The sequence below is a fragment of the Oryctolagus cuniculus genome, chromosome 15 (assembly GCF_964237555.1).
Source record: "Oryctolagus cuniculus chromosome 15, mOryCun1.1, whole genome shotgun sequence".
In the NCBI taxonomy this organism is placed as follows: Eukaryota; Metazoa; Chordata; class Mammalia; order Lagomorpha; family Leporidae; genus Oryctolagus; species Oryctolagus cuniculus.
This window is the reverse complement of record NC_091446.1, coordinates 60,246,888-60,267,837: the sequence shown is the minus strand read 5'-3', so window position 1 is coordinate 60,267,837 and position 20,950 is coordinate 60,246,888. Positions and strand designations below refer to the sequence as shown.

Sequence of the window (20,950 nt, the reverse complement as noted above, 5' to 3'; positions counted from 1 at the left end):
ATTGGAGTTTGATACCCAGCTCTGGCTCCTGTGTTCAGTTTCCTGCTAGTACAGTTCCTGGGAGGCAGCAATGATGGCTCAAGTAATTGGGTTATTGCCACCCACATGGGAGACCTGGCTTCTAGTTCTGGCCCCAGTCTAGTCTCAGCCATTGGGAGCATTTGGGAAGTGAATAATGAATAGGAGCGCCCCCCCCCCCTTTTTTTTTTATTTTATTTATTTGAGAGGTAGAATTACAGACAGTGAGAGGGAGAGACATAGAAAGGTCTCCATCCATTGGTTCACTCCCCAATGGCCACAGTGGTCAGAGCTGCACCAATCTGAAGCCAGGAGCTTCTTCTGGGTCTCCCGTGTGGGTGCAGGGACCCAAGGACTTGGGCCATCTTCTACTGCTTTCCCAGGCCATAGCAGAGAGCTGGATTGGAAGTGGAGCAGCCGGGACGAGAACCGGCACCCGTATGGGATGCCGGCATCGCAGGCAGAGTGTTAACCTACTGCGTCACAGCGCTGGCCCTGAGAGTGCTCTTTCTAACTGTGACAGTCTGTCTCTGTTGGGGCGGCATTGTGGCATAGCAGGTAATGCTGCTGGTTTGTGTCCTGGCTGTTCCACTTTCCTTCCAGCTCCCTGCTAATGGCTAATGAGAAAAGCAGCAGATGGCCAAAGTGTTTGGGCCCCTGCCACCTACGTGGGAGACCCGGGCAAAGCTCCCGGCTCCTGGCTTCTATCTGGCTCAGTACTGGCCATTGTGGCCTTCTGGGGAGTGAACCAATGGATGGAAGATGTCTCTCTCTTCTGTCTGTCTCTTCCTCTCTCTGTAACTATAATAAGTAAATTTTTTTAAGAAATGAAAATAAGTAAATTTTTTTAAGAAATGAAAACCAGTATAGTTTCATATTTTTATAAATAGGGTTCTGAAGATGGCTTAAAAGAAAAAAATGAAATAATTGCCCGACTAGAGGAAAAAACCAGTAAAATTACTGCAGCCATGAGGCAGCTGGAACAAAGGTACACCACTTCCAATCTTAGTTTCTTTCTCCCCCCTTCTTCCTCCCTTTTTTCTTTATTCAACTCTGACACCTGCCACAGAGGCCATTAGGAAAATATAAATTAGACATGTTTTTGTTTAAGCCCAGCAGGATTTTGCCTTTTGTTTTGGTTGTTGCATGGAATCAAGTTGCTTTATATTAGGCTGATTTGTTTGAGTTTGCCATTTTGTAGATTTTTTTTAAAAGCCTAATATCAGCAGTTTTCTGTGGTTCAACCTGCTATATAAAACAAATACACAAACAAAAACCTTACAAAAATTCAAAATGAACAAAATCCATGGTGGGACTATCCCTGATTGATTCCCATGCATATTAATTGTCATGTTCTTTTCCATTCACCATCTCTTTATCTGAAATCAGGCATTCTGAATTGGTGGTTTAGTTCTGTTTCTTTGACCTAGGACCCTCAACCCAACCCAAGATACAATTTTGTTTAAATTGAATTGGTTTATATTAGCATTTTTCACTTTTATTGTTGGAAAATGTAATGTATTTCCATTGCCCCGTCATGTTGGTGTCAACATATGTCTTATCATTGCTTTCTTTGAATCTACTTATGAAAAACATAACTATTAATGCTTTATGGACATGAATATTCTTTTATTGACATCCTCTTTCTTCTTTTTTCTTTTTTGTTTTCTTTATCCCCATTTTTACATTTTGGACATCTTTATTACCTTTTTCTGTCTTTGATTTCTGTCCATTCCATTATGAAGTGACAATGATTTGTTAACTCAAACTAGGACAATTGCAATGTCATTGGTGAAATGTGCCAGCACTGACACTCAGGACCAGTACAAGCTGGTCAAGGATATCTCTTTCTGAAAACTACTCATTTACCCAGACTAAAAGAGAATCAACAGTTTTGTAATATATTAAATAGAAAAGAATGTATGCTATTAAGTAAAAGGGTGTTAGGAACCCTGTCCGTTTCTTGGTTGGCTGCTGTGGTACCTTGCCATACAGCAGAGCGGGTACACTTGGATTTCTAGAAATGCTCCCCTCAAACCTCATGTACGAGGGTCGGTTCGAGTATTGGCCCTTTGGAGGTCAGGATTTACAAATGCAGTTTTATCTTTTTTAGCAACTTTTTGATGGAAAACGTACAAATTGTTTAAAAACAAGTTAACCTTTAGTTTCACAATGTGTTGGCACTGATTTTGTTCTCCACTGGCCCACTGTTGGCTTGACGACCCCTTTCCTGGCTGTCATGTAGTTGACCGCCCACGATGGCCGCCGCCCCCTGCTTCACCGTCACAGTCTTCCAGTCCCCACAGTTCTCACTGGTGATAGCACAACTTCGAGGCCTACCTCACTCTGACATTCTCTTACTCTCTCTAACCTGAAAGAAGAGCACCTCCACCACCCTGACATTTAAATTTAAATTTTGATTAGAGATAACGTAAACGTTACTCTCCATTCTTTGGAAGCAGCATTTCTGTTTCTGAAATGTGTGGGGGTTACCCTATGGGGTATGGTTTTCAGGCAAAAAGATAGTGACAGGTTTTTTAATAGTTAATTGAACAGAAATTTGTGATTTGCAATAAGGAGTTAACGTTCCTCGAATCTTTGGAGATATTTTCTTATAAAAATACTAAAATTAAACTGAGAAATCCTAGGTGGCCAAAGGAGGCAGGAAGTAGAACTAGGCAGAGGGAGAAGCAATGAGTCACGAATAAAAATAGAAAAAAATCAAAATTACATCTTAGCTGATTTTTAATATTCAGTTGGAGGAACAAAAATGATCTCTAGACAGTGATGCCAACTAGCACTAAACCTGTTTTGTCTCTTTAAAAAAAAGCCCATCTATGTCCACACCCATAGACGTCACACGGCTTTGGCATAATTGAGTGAATGCATAGAGATCCCATAGGAGAGACTCGGCTGTCATTTGGAGTAGTGCAGGTCTTTGCTCTCGGCCTTGCAGCACACGTGATTCCTGGCGTACACATCTGAGCGTAGCGCGACAGTGTGGCTTCTTTACCTAGTGTAGGCATAGTTCTATGATTTTCATGGTTTTGTATAAAGGCAGTAACATACCTGTTAGACTTTGAAATTTGATTCATTACGCTCTACCTAAGTGGTAAAGGCTGTATTGCTTTGCATTGTTAATTATGAAAGATAAATAAAACAAATTTGAAGATCGTATTCTGGGCATATTATATGTTATATTGGAAAAAAAAATCACAAAATAGTTTCTAGACATTGTGTGGCTCTTTCACGTTTGAGTTTGTGAGTTTTCCCCAAACTTTGTTTTCATTTAGAAATGTTTCTATTTCCCCATTTTTCTTTTCTTTGTCTTCTTCACCCTTTTACACCCTAGTTCTAGCCTCAGTTTTACCCAAAGTTGATTTGAATTACACCAGATTGCAGCAAGCAGAGAAGGCGCAAATGGAAGCTGAAGCTGAAGATGAGAAATATCTACAAGAATGTCTGAGTAAATCCGACAGTCTGCAGAAACAGATCTCCCAGAAGGAGAAACAGCTGTGAGTATTTATTCCCTGGAAATAAATACTTGAATTAGCATAGTTCTACTGCCCCACCTCCTTTTTTTGGGGGTGGGGGGAGGAGACACACAATGGTAGAATATCAATATTTTTATTTATCTAATGATGCCTGTGAGGTCGTAATGCTTACTTTACAAACAAAAAAATTTAGGAAATATAATTGTGGTAATATGCTTCTTTTTTTTTTAAAGATTTATTTATTTATTTATTTTCAAGGTAGAGTTTACAGAGGACAAGAGAGAGGGAGGGAGAGACAGTGATCTTCCATCTGCTGGTTCACTCCCCACATGGCTGCAATGGCCACAGCTTAGCCGGTCCAAAGCCACGAGCCAGGAGCTTCCTCGGGGTCTCCCATGTGGGTGCAGGGGCCCAAGCACCTGGGCTATCTCCTGCTGCTTTCCCAGGTACATTAGCAGGGAGCTGGATCTGAAGTGGAGCAGGTGGGACTAGAACCAGTGCTCATATGGGATGCCAGTGCTACAGGCAGTGGCTTCACCTGCTATGCCACAGTGCTGGCCCTGATAGTGTGCTTTTGTTCCCTTAACTGTTTTTGTTTGTTTGTTTGTTAGATAGTATTTATTTGAGAGGTAGAGTTGCAGACTGAGAGGGAGAGACAGCCAGAAAGGTCTTCCATCTACTGGTTCATTCTCCAAATGGCCTCAGTGTTCACAGCTGAGCAGATCCAAAGCCAGGAGCCAGAAGCTTCTTCCAGGTCTCCCATATAAGTGCAGCGGCCCAAGGACTTGGGCCTTCTTCCACTGCTTTCCCAGGCCACAGCAGAGAGCTGGGTCTGAAGTGGAGCAGCTGGGACACAAACCTGTGCCTGTGTTGGATGCTAGTGCCACGCAGGTGGATTCTTAGCTTACTACACCCCAGCCTCTTCCTCAACTCCCTTAACTGTCTGGAGCAATTTCAACTATCTTGCTGTTTTCTAGTTCTAGGAGAGTTTTATTCTTTCTGCTGTTAATATTATGGCCATTGAATTTCTAGATATCGAGTATAGTATGATTTTGTAACTTCAGTGAACTTCTGTTATCAAAGAATATGTGATTTTCTGAGAACATTTTAAGTAGTACTTCATATGATGGGTACTATGTCTATATCCAGGGACCGGCATTGTGGCATAGTAGGTTAAGTCTTCACCTGTGATGCTGGCATCCCATACAGTTGCTGGTTCGAGACTTCGCTGCTTTACTTCTGATCCAGCTCCCTGCTAATGGCCTGGGAAAGCAGTGGAGGATGGGCCAAGTGGAGGCTGGGAGCCAGGAGCTTGATCTGAGTCTCCTTTATCGGTGGCAAGGACCCAAATACCTGAGCCATCATCTGCTGCCTCCCAAGGTGCACGTTAGCAGGAGTCTGGAATGGAGAGTAGAGCCCAGACTTGATCCTAGGCACTCCAGTATGGGTTGTCCCATGCAGCATTTTAACTGCTACACCAAATGCACACTGCCAAATATCCAATTTTTTTAGATAAAGTTAAAATGCTCGTATGTGTATTTACACATCAAAAAGAGTTAAAGGATACATATTCTGGCAAGTTAATATCTCAAAGGACTGATGCAACATTGACAGGGGAATTTTCATTTAACTGTATAAACATCCTGAGTTTTCTGCTAGTAAATACATACTGTTGTTGTTATTAAAAGAAAGCAACTATGGAAAATGAGAGTTAAGCTTCTGTTAATAGATCATTAAACAAGACCACATGTTGTGTGTTATATATAAGTTTCTAAGTTTTCTCTCTTTCTTAAGATTTATTTTATTTATTTTAGAGAGTTAGAGAGAGAGAGGGGAACAGACAGAAAGGTCTTCCATCCGCTGGTTCACTCCTCAAATTCCTGGGGCGGCCAGAGCTGGGCCGATCCTAAGTTAGGAGCCAGGAGCTTCTTTGGGGTCTCAGAGGACTTGCAGGGGCTCAAGGACTTGAGCCATCTTCTGCTTCTCCAGGCACATGAGCAGGGAGCTGGATTGGAAGTGGAATAGCTGGGACTTGATTCAGCACCTGTATGGGATGCTGGCTGCAGGTGGCGGCTTAACCTGTTACACCACAATGCCAGTCCCATCATCTTTCTTTCTTTATTAATTTATTTGAAAGAGTTACAGAGAGAGGTAGAGCTAGAGAGAGAGAGGTAGAGCTAGGGAGAGAAAGAGACAGACAGGTAGAGCTAGAGCTAGAGCTAGAGAGAGAGAGAGAGAGAGAGATATCTTCTGTTCCACTGGTTCACTCCCCCAAATGACCACAGTGGCTAGAGCTGTGCTGATCAGGAGCCAGGAGCTTCTTCCAGTCTCCCACGCAGCTGCAAGGGCCCAAGGTCTTGGGCCATCTTGCATTGCTTTACCAGGCCATAGCAGAGAGCTGGATTGGAAGAGGAGCAGCCGGGACTCTAATTGGCATCCATATGGGATGCTGACGCTGCAGGCTGGGACTTTAACCCACTGCACACAGTGCCGGCCCCAGCCCCATCATCTTTCAATGTATCTGTGTATTTGAAGTGAGTTCCTCTTACACAGCATAAAGGTTATGTTGTTTTAATCCTGCCAACTCTGTGTTTCATAGTATGTTTGGTCCATTTACATTTAGTATAATTATTGACATATTGGAGCCTAAATCTACCATTTTACTGTTCATTTTGTTTTCCTGTGTTTTGTTCCTTTTTTTTTTATTTTGCTTGCTTTTTCCTCTCCTGTTTTGCTGGAATAGAGCATGGTCAAAATGGCTTTTATGTTGCTATGTTGCCTCCTTTCTAGCCCTTTGGAAAAAGAGCAGACTTTTCTTGGGGCTTTTTTGGTCTGTGCCCATTTGGTTTTTATAGGTTGAGGGTTAGGTTATCAATCTGAACTACAGGAGAAAAATCTTAGCAACTCACCACCGTATTGATCCTTGAGCCTTGAATTTCCTAACTGATCTTTCTCTGTGTCCCTCAGAGGCATCGTGTTTATTATGTGCATAATGGAAAGGGTTTTGAGCCTAAGTTAGCTGGAGAGATAGGAGTAATGTGTTTACTCCATCTCATTTAGAACCAGAATTCTAAGCTGCTTCTCCGTTTACTGCAAAAATAATATTTTGGGGGCTGGCACTGTGGCATTGTGGGTAAAGCCCCTGCCTGCAATGCCGTCATCCTGTATGGGCGCTGGTTTGTGTCCTAGCTGCTCCACTTCTGATCAGGCTCCCTGCTATGGCCTGGGAAAGAAGTGGAGGATGGCCCAAGTCCTTGGGCCCCTGAACCCGCGTAGGAAAAGAAGAAGCTCCTGGCTCCTGGCTTCTGACAGGCCCAGCTTTGGCCACTGCAGCCATTTGGGGGAGTGAACCAGTGGATGGAAGATACCTCTATGTAATTCTGTCTCTCAAATAAATAAAATAATTCCTTAAAAATATTTTTGAAGAATTGATATATAGAATAAATCTTTTTTTAAAAACTTATTATTTGTTTATTTGAAAGAGTTACACAGAGAGGAGAGGCGGAGAGAGAGAGAGGTCTTCCATCCGATGGTTCACTCCCCAATTAGCTGCAACAGCTGGAGCTGTGCTGATCCGAAACCAGGAGCCAGGATCTTCTTCTGGGTCTCCCACGCGGGTGCAGGGGCCCAAGGACTTGGGCCATCTTCTACTGCTTTCTCAGGCCTCAGCAGAGAGCTGGATTGGAAGTGGAGCAGCTGGATCTCAAACCGGCGCCCATATGGGATGCCGGCGCTGCAGGCCAGGGCATTAACCCACTGCGCCACAGCGTCGGCCCCTAGAATAAGTCTTTAATCTGGGGAATCTTGGCCTATTTGAAAACTTGTGTCATTTGAATATTGTGAAACTAAAGCTTACCCTCCAAAAACAAAGATAGCTCATCATCTGCAATTCCCTCTTAATTTTAAGCGCGTTCAGAAAGGTATAGCCAGAGCTTTCAGGGCTTCCTTTGGCAACCAACATCCTAGGGAACGTTTAAGTCATCAAGTTTATTGTTGGTGCCCCAGCTTTGCTGTGTCCGTTCCTGTGCCCTGGCAAATGAAACACAGGAAAAGCAAGACTGGGGCACTTGGCCAGGTAGCAGGATGTTGTCTTGAAGCAATGGCACTCTCCCATTGAGTCACCTTTTTGCTTCACAAAATCCTAGGTCAGGCAAATCTGATATTGATTCTGCAGTGATACAGCATATTCTTCAGTAATGCTATTACGTGATCCCCACCCAAAGGAAGATACAGCCAGGTCCCTCCCCTGTGTGGGTAAAGTTCTGAGCAGGACTGAGTGCAGTGCAGAGAGGTGTTGTCTCTGGTGAAACTGAAAATCACTCTGTCTCTCGGTTGGCACCATTTTGGTAGAACATGACCACATTATCAGTTTGGAGAGCAGGGGAACCCCTGATGGTTCTGAAAACTTGGAACTGTGTGTTTGGAGATGGGCAGCTGAGACTTTGTCAGAGAAAGGTAAATTCTGTTTGTCCCCCTAAAATAGAAATAACTGTATTAGTTTCTCCTTATGAAAAGATTACACACTCTTGGTGAAAACCTTAGAAAATATGAAGAAAATGAAAACTAACCTTTTTGAAATATTTTAACAAGTGTCCCTAAGTCTTCCTGATATACATAAATTTTTTTGTATTTTTTAGAAATAGGACCATGCTGTACACTCGTTAGTATCTTGTATATTTACTACATCATGGATACTGTATCTTATCCATTAACGTAAGTCTAGACCATCATGTTATAGTTAATCTAAAGTAACCCTTTTTTTTTTTTAAAGATTTTATATATTTATTTGAGAGGTAGAGTTAGAGACAGTGAGAGGGAGAAACAGAAAGAAAGGTCTTCCTTTCATTGGTTCACTCCCCAAATGGCCACTACAGCCAGAGCTGCGCCGATCTGAAGCCAGGAACCAGGTGCTTCTTCCTGGTCTCCCACGTGGGTGTAGGGGCCCAAGCACTTTGGCCATCTTCTACTGCTATCCCAGGCCACAACAGAGAGCTGGATTGGAAGAGGAGCAGCCGGGACTAGAACCAGCACCCATGTTGGGGGATGCCTGTGATGCAGGCAGAGGATTAACCCACTGCGCCACGGCACTGGCCCTCTAAAGTATCCCTTTAGCCTGGAAAATTGTACCTTACTGTTTTGAGTTTTTATATCTTTGATTACTAGAGATAGCCTTTTGTATTTTTTTTTTGTGTGTGTGAGTATCCCTTCAGCCTGGAAAATTGTACCTTACTGTTTTGAGTTTTTATATCTTTGATTACTAGAGATAGCCTTTTGTATTTTTTTGTGTGTGTGTGAGTTGCTCTTTAAAGTCACCTATTTCTTTCCTTTGAAGTAATCAGCTTTTTAATACTTATTTGTAAGAATTTTTTATGTGTTTAGCCTCAGCCTTTCACATTTAAAAAAAAAAAGATTATTTATTTGAAAGGCAGAGTTTCAGAGAGACACACAACACACAGAGATCTTCAGTTTGCTGGTTCGCTCTCCAGACAGCTACAACAGCCAGGGCTGGGCCAGGGTGAAGCCAGGAGCCTGGAACTCAATCCTGGGATCCCACGCGTGAGAGCAGGGACCCAGATATTTGGGTCCTCTACTGCTGCTTTCCCAGGAGTGTTAGCAGAGAGCTGGATCGGAAGTGGAGCAGCTAAGACTTGAACTGGCACTCTGATATGAGATACCAGCATTGTAGGTGGTGGCTTAACCCACTGTACCACAATGCTGGCCCCCAGTCTTTCAAATTTAGTGAAATGTTTTATGCATTTATTGTTTATTTTAAAAAACTGAGAAGCAGAGAGCGTGAAAGAGAACAAGCATATTCACATCCACTGGTTCATTCCCCAAATGCCTACAATGACCAGAGAGCTGAAGCTGCAGACTGGGAATCCTGTGCAGGTCTTCCGCATAAGTGGCAGGAGCCCAAGCGCTTGGCCTGTCAGCACCTTCCCCAGGCTCACGGTAGCAGGAAGCTGGAGTCAGGAGCCAGAGCCAGGTATCGAACACAGGCACTCTGATGTGGGGAGTGGGCATCCTAGTTAATGGCTCAACCACTTGCCCAAATGCCTGCCCTTGTTTATTTTAAAATTTTGTTCTTAATTTTTTTCCATTTAAATATTTTTTATGTAACTATATTTCCTCCTTTTTTTCTTTGTTTCTGCCTTTGTTATTCAACATGTATTTTTACTACATATTTATATAACTGAAAATTTTTCCTTTGCTTGTTTCTGGTTCTGGTTGATGAGGCCACCCAACAGGTTTACTCTAAATACTCTACTTTAGTTACTTCAGTATAAGTAACATATACTTATCAACATTCCTTTTAAATGAGTAGTGAAATAGTGCTTATCACAGTTTTTAAATTCCATTTTCAGCTATCTCTTCTTTTCAGCCTGAATTATAAAATGTAATATTTATTCTGTAAGATAGTATGTTGCTGTAGATGAAAATGCTTACTATGAGAAAACAGCTAAAAGTAATGAAGGTGTTAACACAAAAGATATTGACACAATACTGTAATATGTTCAGTATTATAAGAAATACTATTACAGTTAAAATGTAAAGCATTAGAAACTACAATGTGAAATGTATTTGTCTTGTACGGAATTATGGAGGTTACATTTTTGGCAGAACGGCAGGCACTCGATTCCTTTCGTTTCTCCAGCTAGCACCTTTCGCAGTGCTGTGGGAGTTAGCACCTTTCGCAGTGCTGTGGGAGTGCTCTCAGATGGGAACTGACATTCCCACGCGGCGCGGACTTTCCCAGTGCCTGGGTAGTCTTCGATCTGTCCTGTACTTAGTTTCCAACAGTAATCTCCAAAGTGATACTTTGTACCAAGGCTGATTATGTTAAATTGATTTAGTAATTGCTGTAATACTTATCAGAATGTGTTTAATTAATTCCTTACGTCATTTTTCATGTGGCATAGAAGTATCAATAATTAAAAGTCCCCGTTCCTTTCTTAGTTCTATTCCCAGGGTGTAACCAGTTGTTATAATTCAGTATAGCATAGTATGTTTATACCACATTTATGAATATAGAATTAATAGATGATAAAGTCATTTAGCAGGGATTTTTTTTCCTGGCTAGCAAATGAGCTGACACTTAGTGATCAGAAAATTCTGCTGCTGACCTTGTTTTCCAAAAAATATGTAGGATGAGGTAGGCGTTTGGTGTAGTGATTAAAATACCACTTGGGACGCTTCCATATCAGAGTGCCTGGATTCAGATCCTGGCTGCACTCCTGGTTCCAGCCTCTTGCTAATGCACACCCTGGGAGGCAGCAGGTGATGGCTCACGTACTTGGGTCCTTGCCACCCGTGTGGGAGACCCTGATGGAGTTCCTGGCTCCTGGCCCAGCCCCAGATTGTGTGTGCATTTGGGGAGCCATCCAGCTAAAAAGGGAGGTTATCTGTCTATCTCTTTTCTGTTTCTGGGCCTTTCAAATAAAATAAGTTTTAAAAAGAAACAAATTGGGGCCTGGTGCTGTGGCGTAGTGGGTAAAGCCGCCGCTTGTAGTGCCGGCATCCCATGTGGTCACTGGTTCGAGTCCCGGCTGCTCCACTTCCAATTCAGCTCCCTGCTGGTGGCCTGGGAAAGCACCATAAGATGGCCCAAATGTTTGGGCCCCTGTACTCATGCATGTGGGAGACTCCTGGTTGGCTTCAGGCAGGCCCAGCTCTGACTTTTGTGGCCACTGGGATAGAAGACCTCTCTCTGTGATTATTCCTCTTAAGTAAATAAATGAATCTTCAAAAACCAGAAAGGAGAGAAAGTGTCTGGAGGAAATGCGTAAGAAAGACAAAAATGGGGGCTGGTGTTGTGCAGCAGATTAAGCTACTGCTTGTGACGTCAGCATCTCATGTTGGCACATCAGTTTGAGTACTGGCTGTTCTGCTTCGGATCCAGCTCCAGATTAATGCATCTGGAAAAGTAGCACATGATGGCTCAAATACTTGAGACCCTGCCACCCACGTGGGAGACTCGGCTGGAGTTCCTGGCTTCTATCTGGCCCAGCCCTGGCCATTGCAGCCATTTGGCGAGTGAACCAGCAGATGGAAGATTCTCTCTCTGTCTGACTGCTTTTTTTTTTTTTTTTCTTTGACAGCAGAGTGGACAGTGAGAGAGAGAGACAGAGAGAAAGGTCTTCCTTTTGCCATTGGTTCACCCTCCAATGGCTGCCGCACCACACTGATCCGAAGCCAGGAGCCAGGTGCTTTTTCCTGGTCTCCCATGCGGGTGCAGGGCCCAAGCACTTGGGCCATCCTCCACTGCACTCCCTGGCCACAGCAGAGAGCTGGCCTGAAAGAGGGGCAACCGGGACAGAATCCGGCACCCCAACCGGGACTAGAACCCAGTGTGCCGGCGCCGCAAGGCGGAGGATTAGCCTAGTGAGCCACGGCGCCGGCCCCTGACTGCTTTTAAATAAATAAGTAAACCTTTTGTTAAAAAAGTAAAAGTAGGCCGGTGCTGCGACTCCCTAGGCTAATCCTCCACCTGTGGCGCCAGCATCCTGGGTTCTAGTCCCGGCTGGGGCGCCAGTTCTGTCCCAGCTGCTCCTCTTCCAGGCCCACTCTCTGCTGTGGCCCGGGAGTGCAGTGGAGGATGGCCCAAGTGCTTGGGCCCTGCACCCGCATGGGAGACCAGGAGGAAGCACCTGGCTCCTGCCTTCAGATCAGCACAGCGTGCCAGCCATAGTGACCATTTGAAGGGTGAACCAATGGAAGGAAGACCTTTCTCTCTGTCTCTTGTCTCTCTCTCTCACTGTCTAACTCTGCCTGTCAAAAAAAAAAAAAAAAAAAAAAAAAAAAAAAAAAAAAGCAAAAGTAATCAGAAAGTTGCTCTTATTAAAGAATGCTTACAACTGTTACATGAGAAATAGCACTTGAACTTCTGTTTGTTATTTTGTCATTCAAGGGTTCAGCTGGAAACTGATTTGAAGATTGAGAAGGAATGGAGGCAAACTTTGCAGGAAGATCTTCAAAAGGAGAAAGATGCCTTATCTCATCTTAGAAATGAGACCCAACAAATGGCTAGTCTTAAAAAAGTAAATAGTGGTAAAACTTTAACAATTATATCTTAATAAATGTTAACTTATTTCAGAATGTTAATTTATTTCAAACTTAAATCATAAGTTACATTTATACCAAGAAAACAGGATGTACTAGTCATCTTAAATATCAATGAGGAGAAAGTGAATGGAAAATAGTTGCTACACAGAGCAGCTAGGAAAGAGCTCTGGACACATGGTTTTGTTTCTTATTGAAAGCTAAGGGATATTTGTTCCTTATTAAGGGTACCCATGCACATACACACACACCATGTGGAGTTTCTTTTTTTTTTTTTTTTAATTACTTTTTTTTTTTTCTCACTTCTTGTTTTGAAGGAGTTCCTTAGCCTCCAGGATGAAAACCAGCAATTGAAAAAAATCTGTCATGAACAAGAGCAAGCGCTCCAAGAACTCGGCAACAAGCTCAGCGAGTAATTGGTCTTTTTTCCTTTATTTAAGTAGTCCTTGATTCTTCTAAAAGGTGAATGAGTGTTACCAAGCCAGTTAGGCAGAAGAGTTTAGGTATAGGAAAGAAAGATATGAACTGTATAGAAAAATCACACAATAACTTCACAAATTAGAAAGTACTAGATTGGAGAGATTTTATTGAAAGTGTTTTCATTTTAATGGATCTTAGCTGTGAATGTGTCTGAGTAGGTGACAGCAAAGAATCTCGTTTCATTTCTTCAATGTCAGATAATTCAGAAGTTCACTTAATACTTTTTCTCCGTACAACAGAAGCTGAAATTTCAAAACAGCCAGAGCACTCTGTTTCAGACTGTTCTGAGAAGGAGCCGTAATTGAGAGATGTGGATTGGTTTTTACACCTTCTGGAGGCAGGGCTTAACTTCATACCATGCGGTCTTTTTTTCTTTTTTTAAAGATTTATTTATTTGAATGTCAGAGTTACACAGAGAGAGAGAGAGAGAGAGAGAGAGAGGTCTTTCATCCGATGGTTCACTCTCCAATTGGCGGCAACAGCCAGAGCTGCGCCAATCCGAAGCCAGGAACCAGGAGCCTCTTGCAGGTCTCCCACGTGGGTGCAGGGGCCCAAGGACTTGGGCCACCTTCATCTGCTTTCCCAGGCCATAGCAGAGAGCTGGATCGGAAGTAGAGCAGCTGGATCCCAAACCGGTGCCCATGTGCATGCCGGCACTTTAGGGTAGGGTGTTAAGCCGCTGTGCCACAGTGCCAGCCCCCCTGTATTCATTAATAGATTTTTGTGAAGATGAAATGAGAGAAGGCAAGCAAAGGGTCAAGCAGGGTGTCTGGCACACAGTAAGTCTACAATAAATGATCACATGAAATGCCAACATTTCTTTCCTTAGAGAAGCAAGTTTTAAATCTAAAAAATACATTTTTGCCTTAGGGAATTCAGGAAGTATAGGAAAATAGGAAATATCCCACTAGCCAGAAAAGATCATTAGGGTCATATACCATATACAATTTTATATTCTATGAAAAAAATAATACTTTCTGATACATTACTGGGGGTTTTGTTTAAATATGTGTACTGAAATTTGTACCTATTTCTAATCTTCTTAGATCAAAACTTAAGATAGAAGACATAAAAGAAGCCAACAAAGCCTTGCAGGTGAGTATAACATGTTTCCCTACGTAGAAAGGTATTGATGCACGTGAAAGTCTCCTGGAGAAGGAAAAGCCCCGGGTAGACACAGGGATGCAGCACAGAATGGAGAGCTGCATGACGACAGTCTTGCTCTTCCTTGTGCTCCAGCATCACAGTATTAATAAGCTTCCTGTTAGAAACTGGCCATAGAAGTATTTTTGTATTTAAGTATTTCGTATATTTAAGTATATTGTATTTTGTATGTAGGTCCCTATGAAGCCTGACATGATAGAGTGAAATAAAGTGCCTCTGAACTCGAGAGTCCCTGAGTTCATATGCCAGTCTATTTGTTTTTAGCTTTCAGGAAATCACATACCTTCATTAAACCTGTTTCCTCTTCTGAAATGGGCTTGTGATTCTGCAGAGTTGCTCTGAAAAAATCGCATGCATTAGTCTGTGTGAAAGCGGCGGGTACAGTTTATAGTACATAGTGTGAACGTGTCTTTCAAGAATACCAGCGACAACACAGGAGAAATAGTGTCCTATTTACCCTACCATTACATACCCTTTTTTTTTTTTTTTTCCTAAAAAGATGTATTTATTTAATTGAAAGGCAAGTTAAGAGAGAGAGGAGGAGTCAGAGAGGTCTTCCATCTGCTGGTTTACTCCCCAAATGGCTGCAGTGGTTGGGACTGGGCCAGGCTAAAGCCAGGAACCAGGAACTCTTTACTGGATCTCATATGTGGGTGGCAGGGACCCAAGCAGTAGGGCCATTTTCCACTGCCTTCCCAGGCACATAAGCAGGGAGATAGATCAGAAGTGGAGCAGCCGGGGGCTCATTCATGGGATGCTGGTGTTGCAGACTGCAAGTGAACACGCTTCATTACAACACTGGCCTGCTACTTCATTTTTTTTAATCAGTGTCACATGAAAATATTTTAGAAAATAGTACTTGGGGCTGGTGCTGTGGTGTAGCAGGTAAAGCCACTGCTGCAGTGCTGGCATCTCATATGGGTGCCGGTTCGAGTCCCAGCTGCTCCACTTCCAACCCAGCTCTCTGCTATGGCCTGGGAAGCAGTAGATGGCCCACGTCCTTGGGCCCCTGTTGTAGTCCCAAGGGAGTTGTTTAGCTGTTGTGGCCCTGGGGAGTGAACTAGCAAATGTCTCTCCCTCTGTGTAATTTTTTTTTTTTAAAGATTTATTTATTTGAAAGAGTTACACAGAGAGAGAAAGAAAGACGTCTTCCATCCGTTGGTTCACTCCCCAGTTGGCCGCAACAGCCAGAGCTGTGTCAATCCGAAGCCAGGAACCAGGAGCTTCCTCTGGGTCTCCCACATGGGCCACCTTCTACTGCTTTCCCAGGCCATAGCAGAGAGCTGGATCAGAAGTAGAGTAGCTGGGACTTGTACCTGTGTCCATATGGGATGCCAGCGCTGCAGGCGGCAGCTTTACCCACTATGCCACAGCGCCAGCCCCATCTGTGTAACTTTCAAATAAATTATTTTTCAAGAGCCTTGCATACCTTCTGCTTATCTTCTAATGGAACATGAGCAATATCTTAGAAGTCAGTCCCCCAGATACTTCCTTATTGTACTCATTATTAGTAACTCTTCTATATTACATAATCTTTGTTGCTTTTCTTATTATTCACATCTTTTTTTTTTTTTTAAAGATTTATTTATTTGAAAGAGTTAGAGAGAAGCAGAGGCAGAGGCAGAGAGAGGTCTTCCATCCCCTGATTCACTCTCAAGATGGCTGCAATGGTCAGAACTATGCGGATTTGAAGCCAGGAGCTTCTTCTGCATCTCCCACGTGGGTGCAGGGGCCCAAGGACTTGAGCTATCTTCTACTGCTTTCCCAGGCCATAGCAGAGAGCTGGATCAGAAGAGGAGCAGCCGGGACTAGAACCAGTGCCCATATGGGATGCCGGCACTGCAGGCGGCAGCTTTACCTGCTGTGCCATAATGCTGGCCCGTTTACCTCGATCTTTAACAAAATACCTAGTTTTCCCATTTTGATAATACAGGTAAATGGATTTATGTGACTTTTTTTTTCTTCCACGCTGTTCAGCAGTTGAAGGGTCTGGAACAGCTCTCCTAAACTGTTTTTCACATTTTGGATTTTAGTCATTGCTTGCTTTAGATTGTTAACTTGTTCCTTTATCTCCTTACTGCTTATGAACTCAGTTTACTCCCAGGCCTTCATTAAATTAGGTACAACTTTCTGTGGGATTTTTAAATCCTGCTACTGGATCTCCCACATGGGTGCAGTGGACCAAGCACTTGGACCATCTTCCATTGCTTTCCCAGGCCATTAGCAGAGAGCTAATGTGAAGCAGCCAGGACTGGGGAGCAAACCAGAAGATAGATCTCTGTCTCTCCCTCTAACTGTAGATGAATTTTTAATCCTTTGTTCTGAAGAGGCTTAGACTTCCTTGTGTACAAATAGCACACATAGTTTTGCTAGTCTGTGAAACAAATACCTGAAATTAATCTTGTGATCTAACCTGTGACAGGCAGACAGCTCTCCCAACTACTTGTCACTTCCCAGGCTGGGGTTGTATCCAGGAAACTGGAATTTCAGTCCAGCCAAGATTGGTTAAAAAAAGGGCCAATTTATAAATTTTAGGGGGTTGGTGCTGTGGCGTAGCAGGTAAAGCCACTGCCTGCAGTGCTGGCATCCCATATGGGTGCCGGTTTGAGTCCCAGCTGCTCCACTTCAGATCCAGCTCTCTGCTGTGGCCCAAGTCCTTGTCTAAGACTTAGAAGCTCCTGGCTCCTGGCTTTGGATCAGTGCAGCTCCGGCCATTGTGGCCAGTTGGGAATTGAACCAGCAGATGGAAGACCCCCTCTCCTTCTCTGTAACTCTGACTTCCAAATAAAATAGATCTTTAAAAATAAAATAAATTTTAGGTATTGGGTCCTAAGACTACGTATGTCTGTTTCTAAAGGTTACCTAACAGCTAATTAAACTTGACTTTTAGAACTTGCGGGGAGGGGCAGGCCTGTGGTAGAGTGGGTTGGGCTGCCATCTGGAGCACCAGCATGCCATATGGGCGCCAGTTCAAATGCTGTCTGCTCTGCCTCCAATCCAGCTCCCTAACGTGCCTGGGAAAGCAACTGCTTGCAGCTCTGCACCCACGTGGGAGTACCAGATGGAGCTTTTGCCTTCAGCCTAGCCCAGCCAGGAGCCAGGTGCTTCTCCTGGTCTCCCATGGGGTGCAGGGCCCAAGCACCTGGGCCATCCTCCACTGCACTCCCTGGCCACAGCAGAGAGCTGGCCTGGAAGAGGGGCAACCGGGACAGAATCTGGCGCCCCAACCGCGACTAGAACCCGGTGTGCCGGCGCCGCTAGGCGGAGGATTAGCCTAGTGAGCCGCGGTGCCGGCCAATCAGTAATATTTTTTAAAAAATTATCCTGCATTATAGTAAACATAGAATTGTACAGAAAAGAACCAAATGAACCATTACCCAGTTTCAGTATTAATATGTAAGCAATCTTGCTTTTCACAAATATTTTCTTATCCAAAAGACAGAGTTCACAAGAGGGAGAGACAGAGAACTTGCATCTGCTGGTTTATTTATTTATTTTTTTAAAGATTGATTTTAAAGTCAGTGTTACACAGAGAGATGAAGAGGCTGAGAAAGAGTCTTCCATCTGCTGGTTCACTCCCCAAATGGCTGCAACGGCTGGAGCTGAGCCAGTCCGGAGCCAGGAGCGAGGAGCTTCTTCCGGGTCTCCCACATGTGTGCAGGTGCCCAAGGCCTTGGGCCATCTTCTACTGCTTTTCCAGGCCACAGCAGAGAGCTGGATCGGAAGTGGAGCAGCTGGGACTCGAACCGGCTGCCATATGGGATGCTGGCACTGCAGCCAGTGGCTTTACCCACTACAGCATAGCGCCAGCCCTGGTTTACTCTCTTAAGTGCCCACAGCAGCCATGTCTGGGCCAGGTAGAAGCCAGAAAGCTCCAGCCTGGTCTCCCACAGGAGTCACAGGGACCCAGACTCTTGGGCCATCTTCTACTGCCTTTCCCTGCCATTAGCAGGAAGCTGAGCAAATAACGAGTTGGGCTAAAGGCAATCTTTTAATGCTCAACCTGCACTGACCCTCCACCAACCCAGAATATGCAAGATTACTGCATCTACTAGTATTTGTTATCTAGGTCTCAAAGATTTTTTGACTATTTATTCATATAAAACACCTTAGGCAAAACATTTTCACGTGTTGTTTTGGTGTGACCAATTTGAGCACTTTGTTCATAATTTCCTCCTACTAGGGACTGGTTTGGCTGAAAGACAAAGAAGCAACACACTGTAAACTTTGTGAAAAGGAATTCTCACTTTCAAAAAGAAAGGTAAGGGAAGTAGGCAGCAAGTCCAAAAATTGTGCTAAAATGGTCTGTTTTATTCATAGCTTTCTTTGTTCTTCCCATTTACTAGCACCACTGTAGAAACTGTGGGGAGATTTTCTGTAATGCCTGCTCTGACAACGAGCTGCCTCTGCCTTCTTCACCAAAGCCAGTCCGGGTCTGTGACTCCTGTCACGCAATGCTTATTCAGAGATGCTCATCTAATGTGCCATAAGACTCCAGACCTGAATCCACCTGTATGAAACCTGCAGCGAATGTTCCATGACCGTGTACACAAGGCATCCAGCCGGCCCTTCCTGAGCAGCTTTCAGCCAGTTACTGGTACCATGGATCTGCTTATTCAGCTCATGGGAATTATAAAATTCTATCATTTAGTATTTCCTTCCTGACATTGTTACTCAGAATTTTCAACAGAGCATGCTTTAAAAGAACTTTAGCCTAATTTGTAATATAGTAACCATGTAATAACCCTTGTCTCCATCTAAAGGCCAGATAGCTGACACACATTTGCCTTATCTTGTAAAAAGCCTTTTCAAAAATAAGGCTTCAGATATATTCTAGATTGTCAGATTGGTATTTGATGGTGCCTGCAATTTTCTTAATGCACTTTAAAGCTTCAGAGCTCTAAGACTGGAAAAGCACCAATCTTGCTTTAAGTATTAGTACTCTAACTCCACACATTTTTCATTATCTTAATAGTACTCTAATCTTATTACATTTGCACTTTCTCCTCCTTTTCTGCATTGGAAAAGGCTAGTATTTGTATTTACCTTACAAATTCTTGTGTTTGCTGGTGTCTTTCAGGGACACTGGGCTAATTCAGTCTCTACCTTCCCTTTGCAATCTATTTGACAGAGATATAGACAGTGAGTGACAAGGTCTTCTTTCCGTTGGTTTACTCCCCAAATGGCTGCTACGGCCGGCGCTGTGCCAATCCGAAGCCAGGAGCTTCTTCCTGGTCTTCCATGCGCGTGCAGGGCCCAAGCACTTGGGCCATCCTCCACTGCCTTCCCGTGCCACAGCCGAGCTGAACTGGAAGAGGAGCAACCAGGACTAGAACCTGGTGCCCATATGGGATGCCAGCACCACAGAGGATTAACCAAGTGAGCCACAGCGCCGCCGCCGCCCCGCCCCCCCCCCCCCCGCCGGAATCTTGAAGTGTATAACTATCATCCTTTTATCTTAATTGCCAGATCAAGATTTTCCCATATGCTGCCTGTTTTCACCGAATTGCTAACTTTGGTAGAGGTGGCTCAGACTCCACTTCAAAGATCTCTCAGAAAAGAAAGTTTGTAGTAAAAAAGGATTACAAACTCCTGATTCTCTCCTTTAGATGTTAAACGTACATGAAAAATGAGAACTTTGCCTTTTGATAGGACTTAGGCTTGAGTCTTTCAAACTTAGGAAGGATGCTTCCTAACACTGCCACAGTATGTGCACAGTAAAATTTCACTGTCTACCAAGCACCTGTGTGCCAGAGTTTTGAGGATGAGGGTCTGCTCTACCATGAAACACTTAAACTATTTATAAACTCAAAGATAAATGGACATTAATCCAATCACACTGCTTACAGTAAGAACTTTATCTGTAAAACTATTACGTTTATATAATCACTTACATGGCATCACCATTCAAGATCCTATTTTTGTATGTCATGCATGAATTTTACACTACCTAGGAGCATTAATTTAATGATTCATCATAGATACCTGTGCCCCTAAGTACTTATTTTTCAGCGTTCTCATTAAAATCTAAAATTTTCTAAATTGCCAAGGTGTGAAACCAGTATTTTACTTCTAAGGTCTATTTTCTCTAGAACCCATAAATTTCTAGTCAGCTTTTGAGGTAACTTCAGTTAAATTGGACATACGGATTTTTAGATGGTCTTTCTTGAATACTCACAGGAATGTCCTTAAGAGAATTATATTCTTAGAAACTGTTTTATATTGATGAAGTGCTTTTGATTATCAAAAAATAAGCATAAATGGAAATTATCAAATTTTATAATGCAAGTTTAAATTCTAAGTGATTTCATTAAGAAAAATTTTAGTCAAATTTCTCACCACACAAAACTCACATGTCATCGTTGATTTGTGTTTTTTGGAGGCAGGTTTTACAACAGCAGTAACTTAGTTTTGGCTTGTTTTAAACCATGTATACTAATTTTGGATTCTTCTGTTATGAAACTTGTTTATTTTGTTATGATGGACCCCTGACACCAACTTTTCTAAACAAACCTCACACCATTCCCTCACCTAGCCAGTGTTATCACAATAATGCTATCATGGTGCCAAGGAATTGCAATTGTAATTCTAATCTGTTTTAAAAACAAAATGTGAATTTTATAAAAATAAAGATTTGAAAAATCAATCTGTTTTATAAGGGCAAACTTCATTTCTAAAGTGTTTAGGGTAATCCTGGGAAAATAAAAGTATGTGTGACCTTTGTAAAAGGTGAT

The 20,950-nt window shown here is 43.1% G+C and overlaps 1 protein-coding gene across 9 annotated transcripts in view; it reads left to right on the top strand.

Moving 5' to 3' along the window:
* Positions 1–20,862, top strand: part of RUFY2 (RUN and FYVE domain containing 2) — a 41,423-nt gene extending 20,561 nt beyond the window's left edge. For 3 of the 9 annotated variants that reach the window (XM_008270046.4, XM_008270047.4, XM_002718454.5), the window contains exons 12-18: positions 909–1,006; positions 3,414–3,533; positions 12,421–12,550; positions 12,890–12,984; positions 14,099–14,147; positions 18,400–18,477; positions 18,563–20,862. In XM_008270046.4, coding sequence (XP_008268268.3) covers positions 909–1,006; positions 3,414–3,533; positions 12,421–12,550; positions 12,890–12,984; positions 14,099–14,147; positions 18,400–18,477; positions 18,563–18,706 — 714 coding nt within the window. In that variant the 3' untranslated portion in view covers positions 18,707–20,862. Of the gene's footprint in view, positions 1–908; positions 1,007–1,763; positions 3,196–3,370; positions 3,534–8,149; positions 8,226–12,420; positions 12,551–12,889; positions 12,985–14,098; positions 14,148–18,399; positions 18,478–18,562 lie in introns of those variants that run through there. The other 6 variants (XR_011382422.1, XR_011382424.1, XM_008270049.4 and 3 more) reach the window with 4 other exon arrangements.
* Positions 20,863–20,950: the final 88 nt, after the last annotated feature.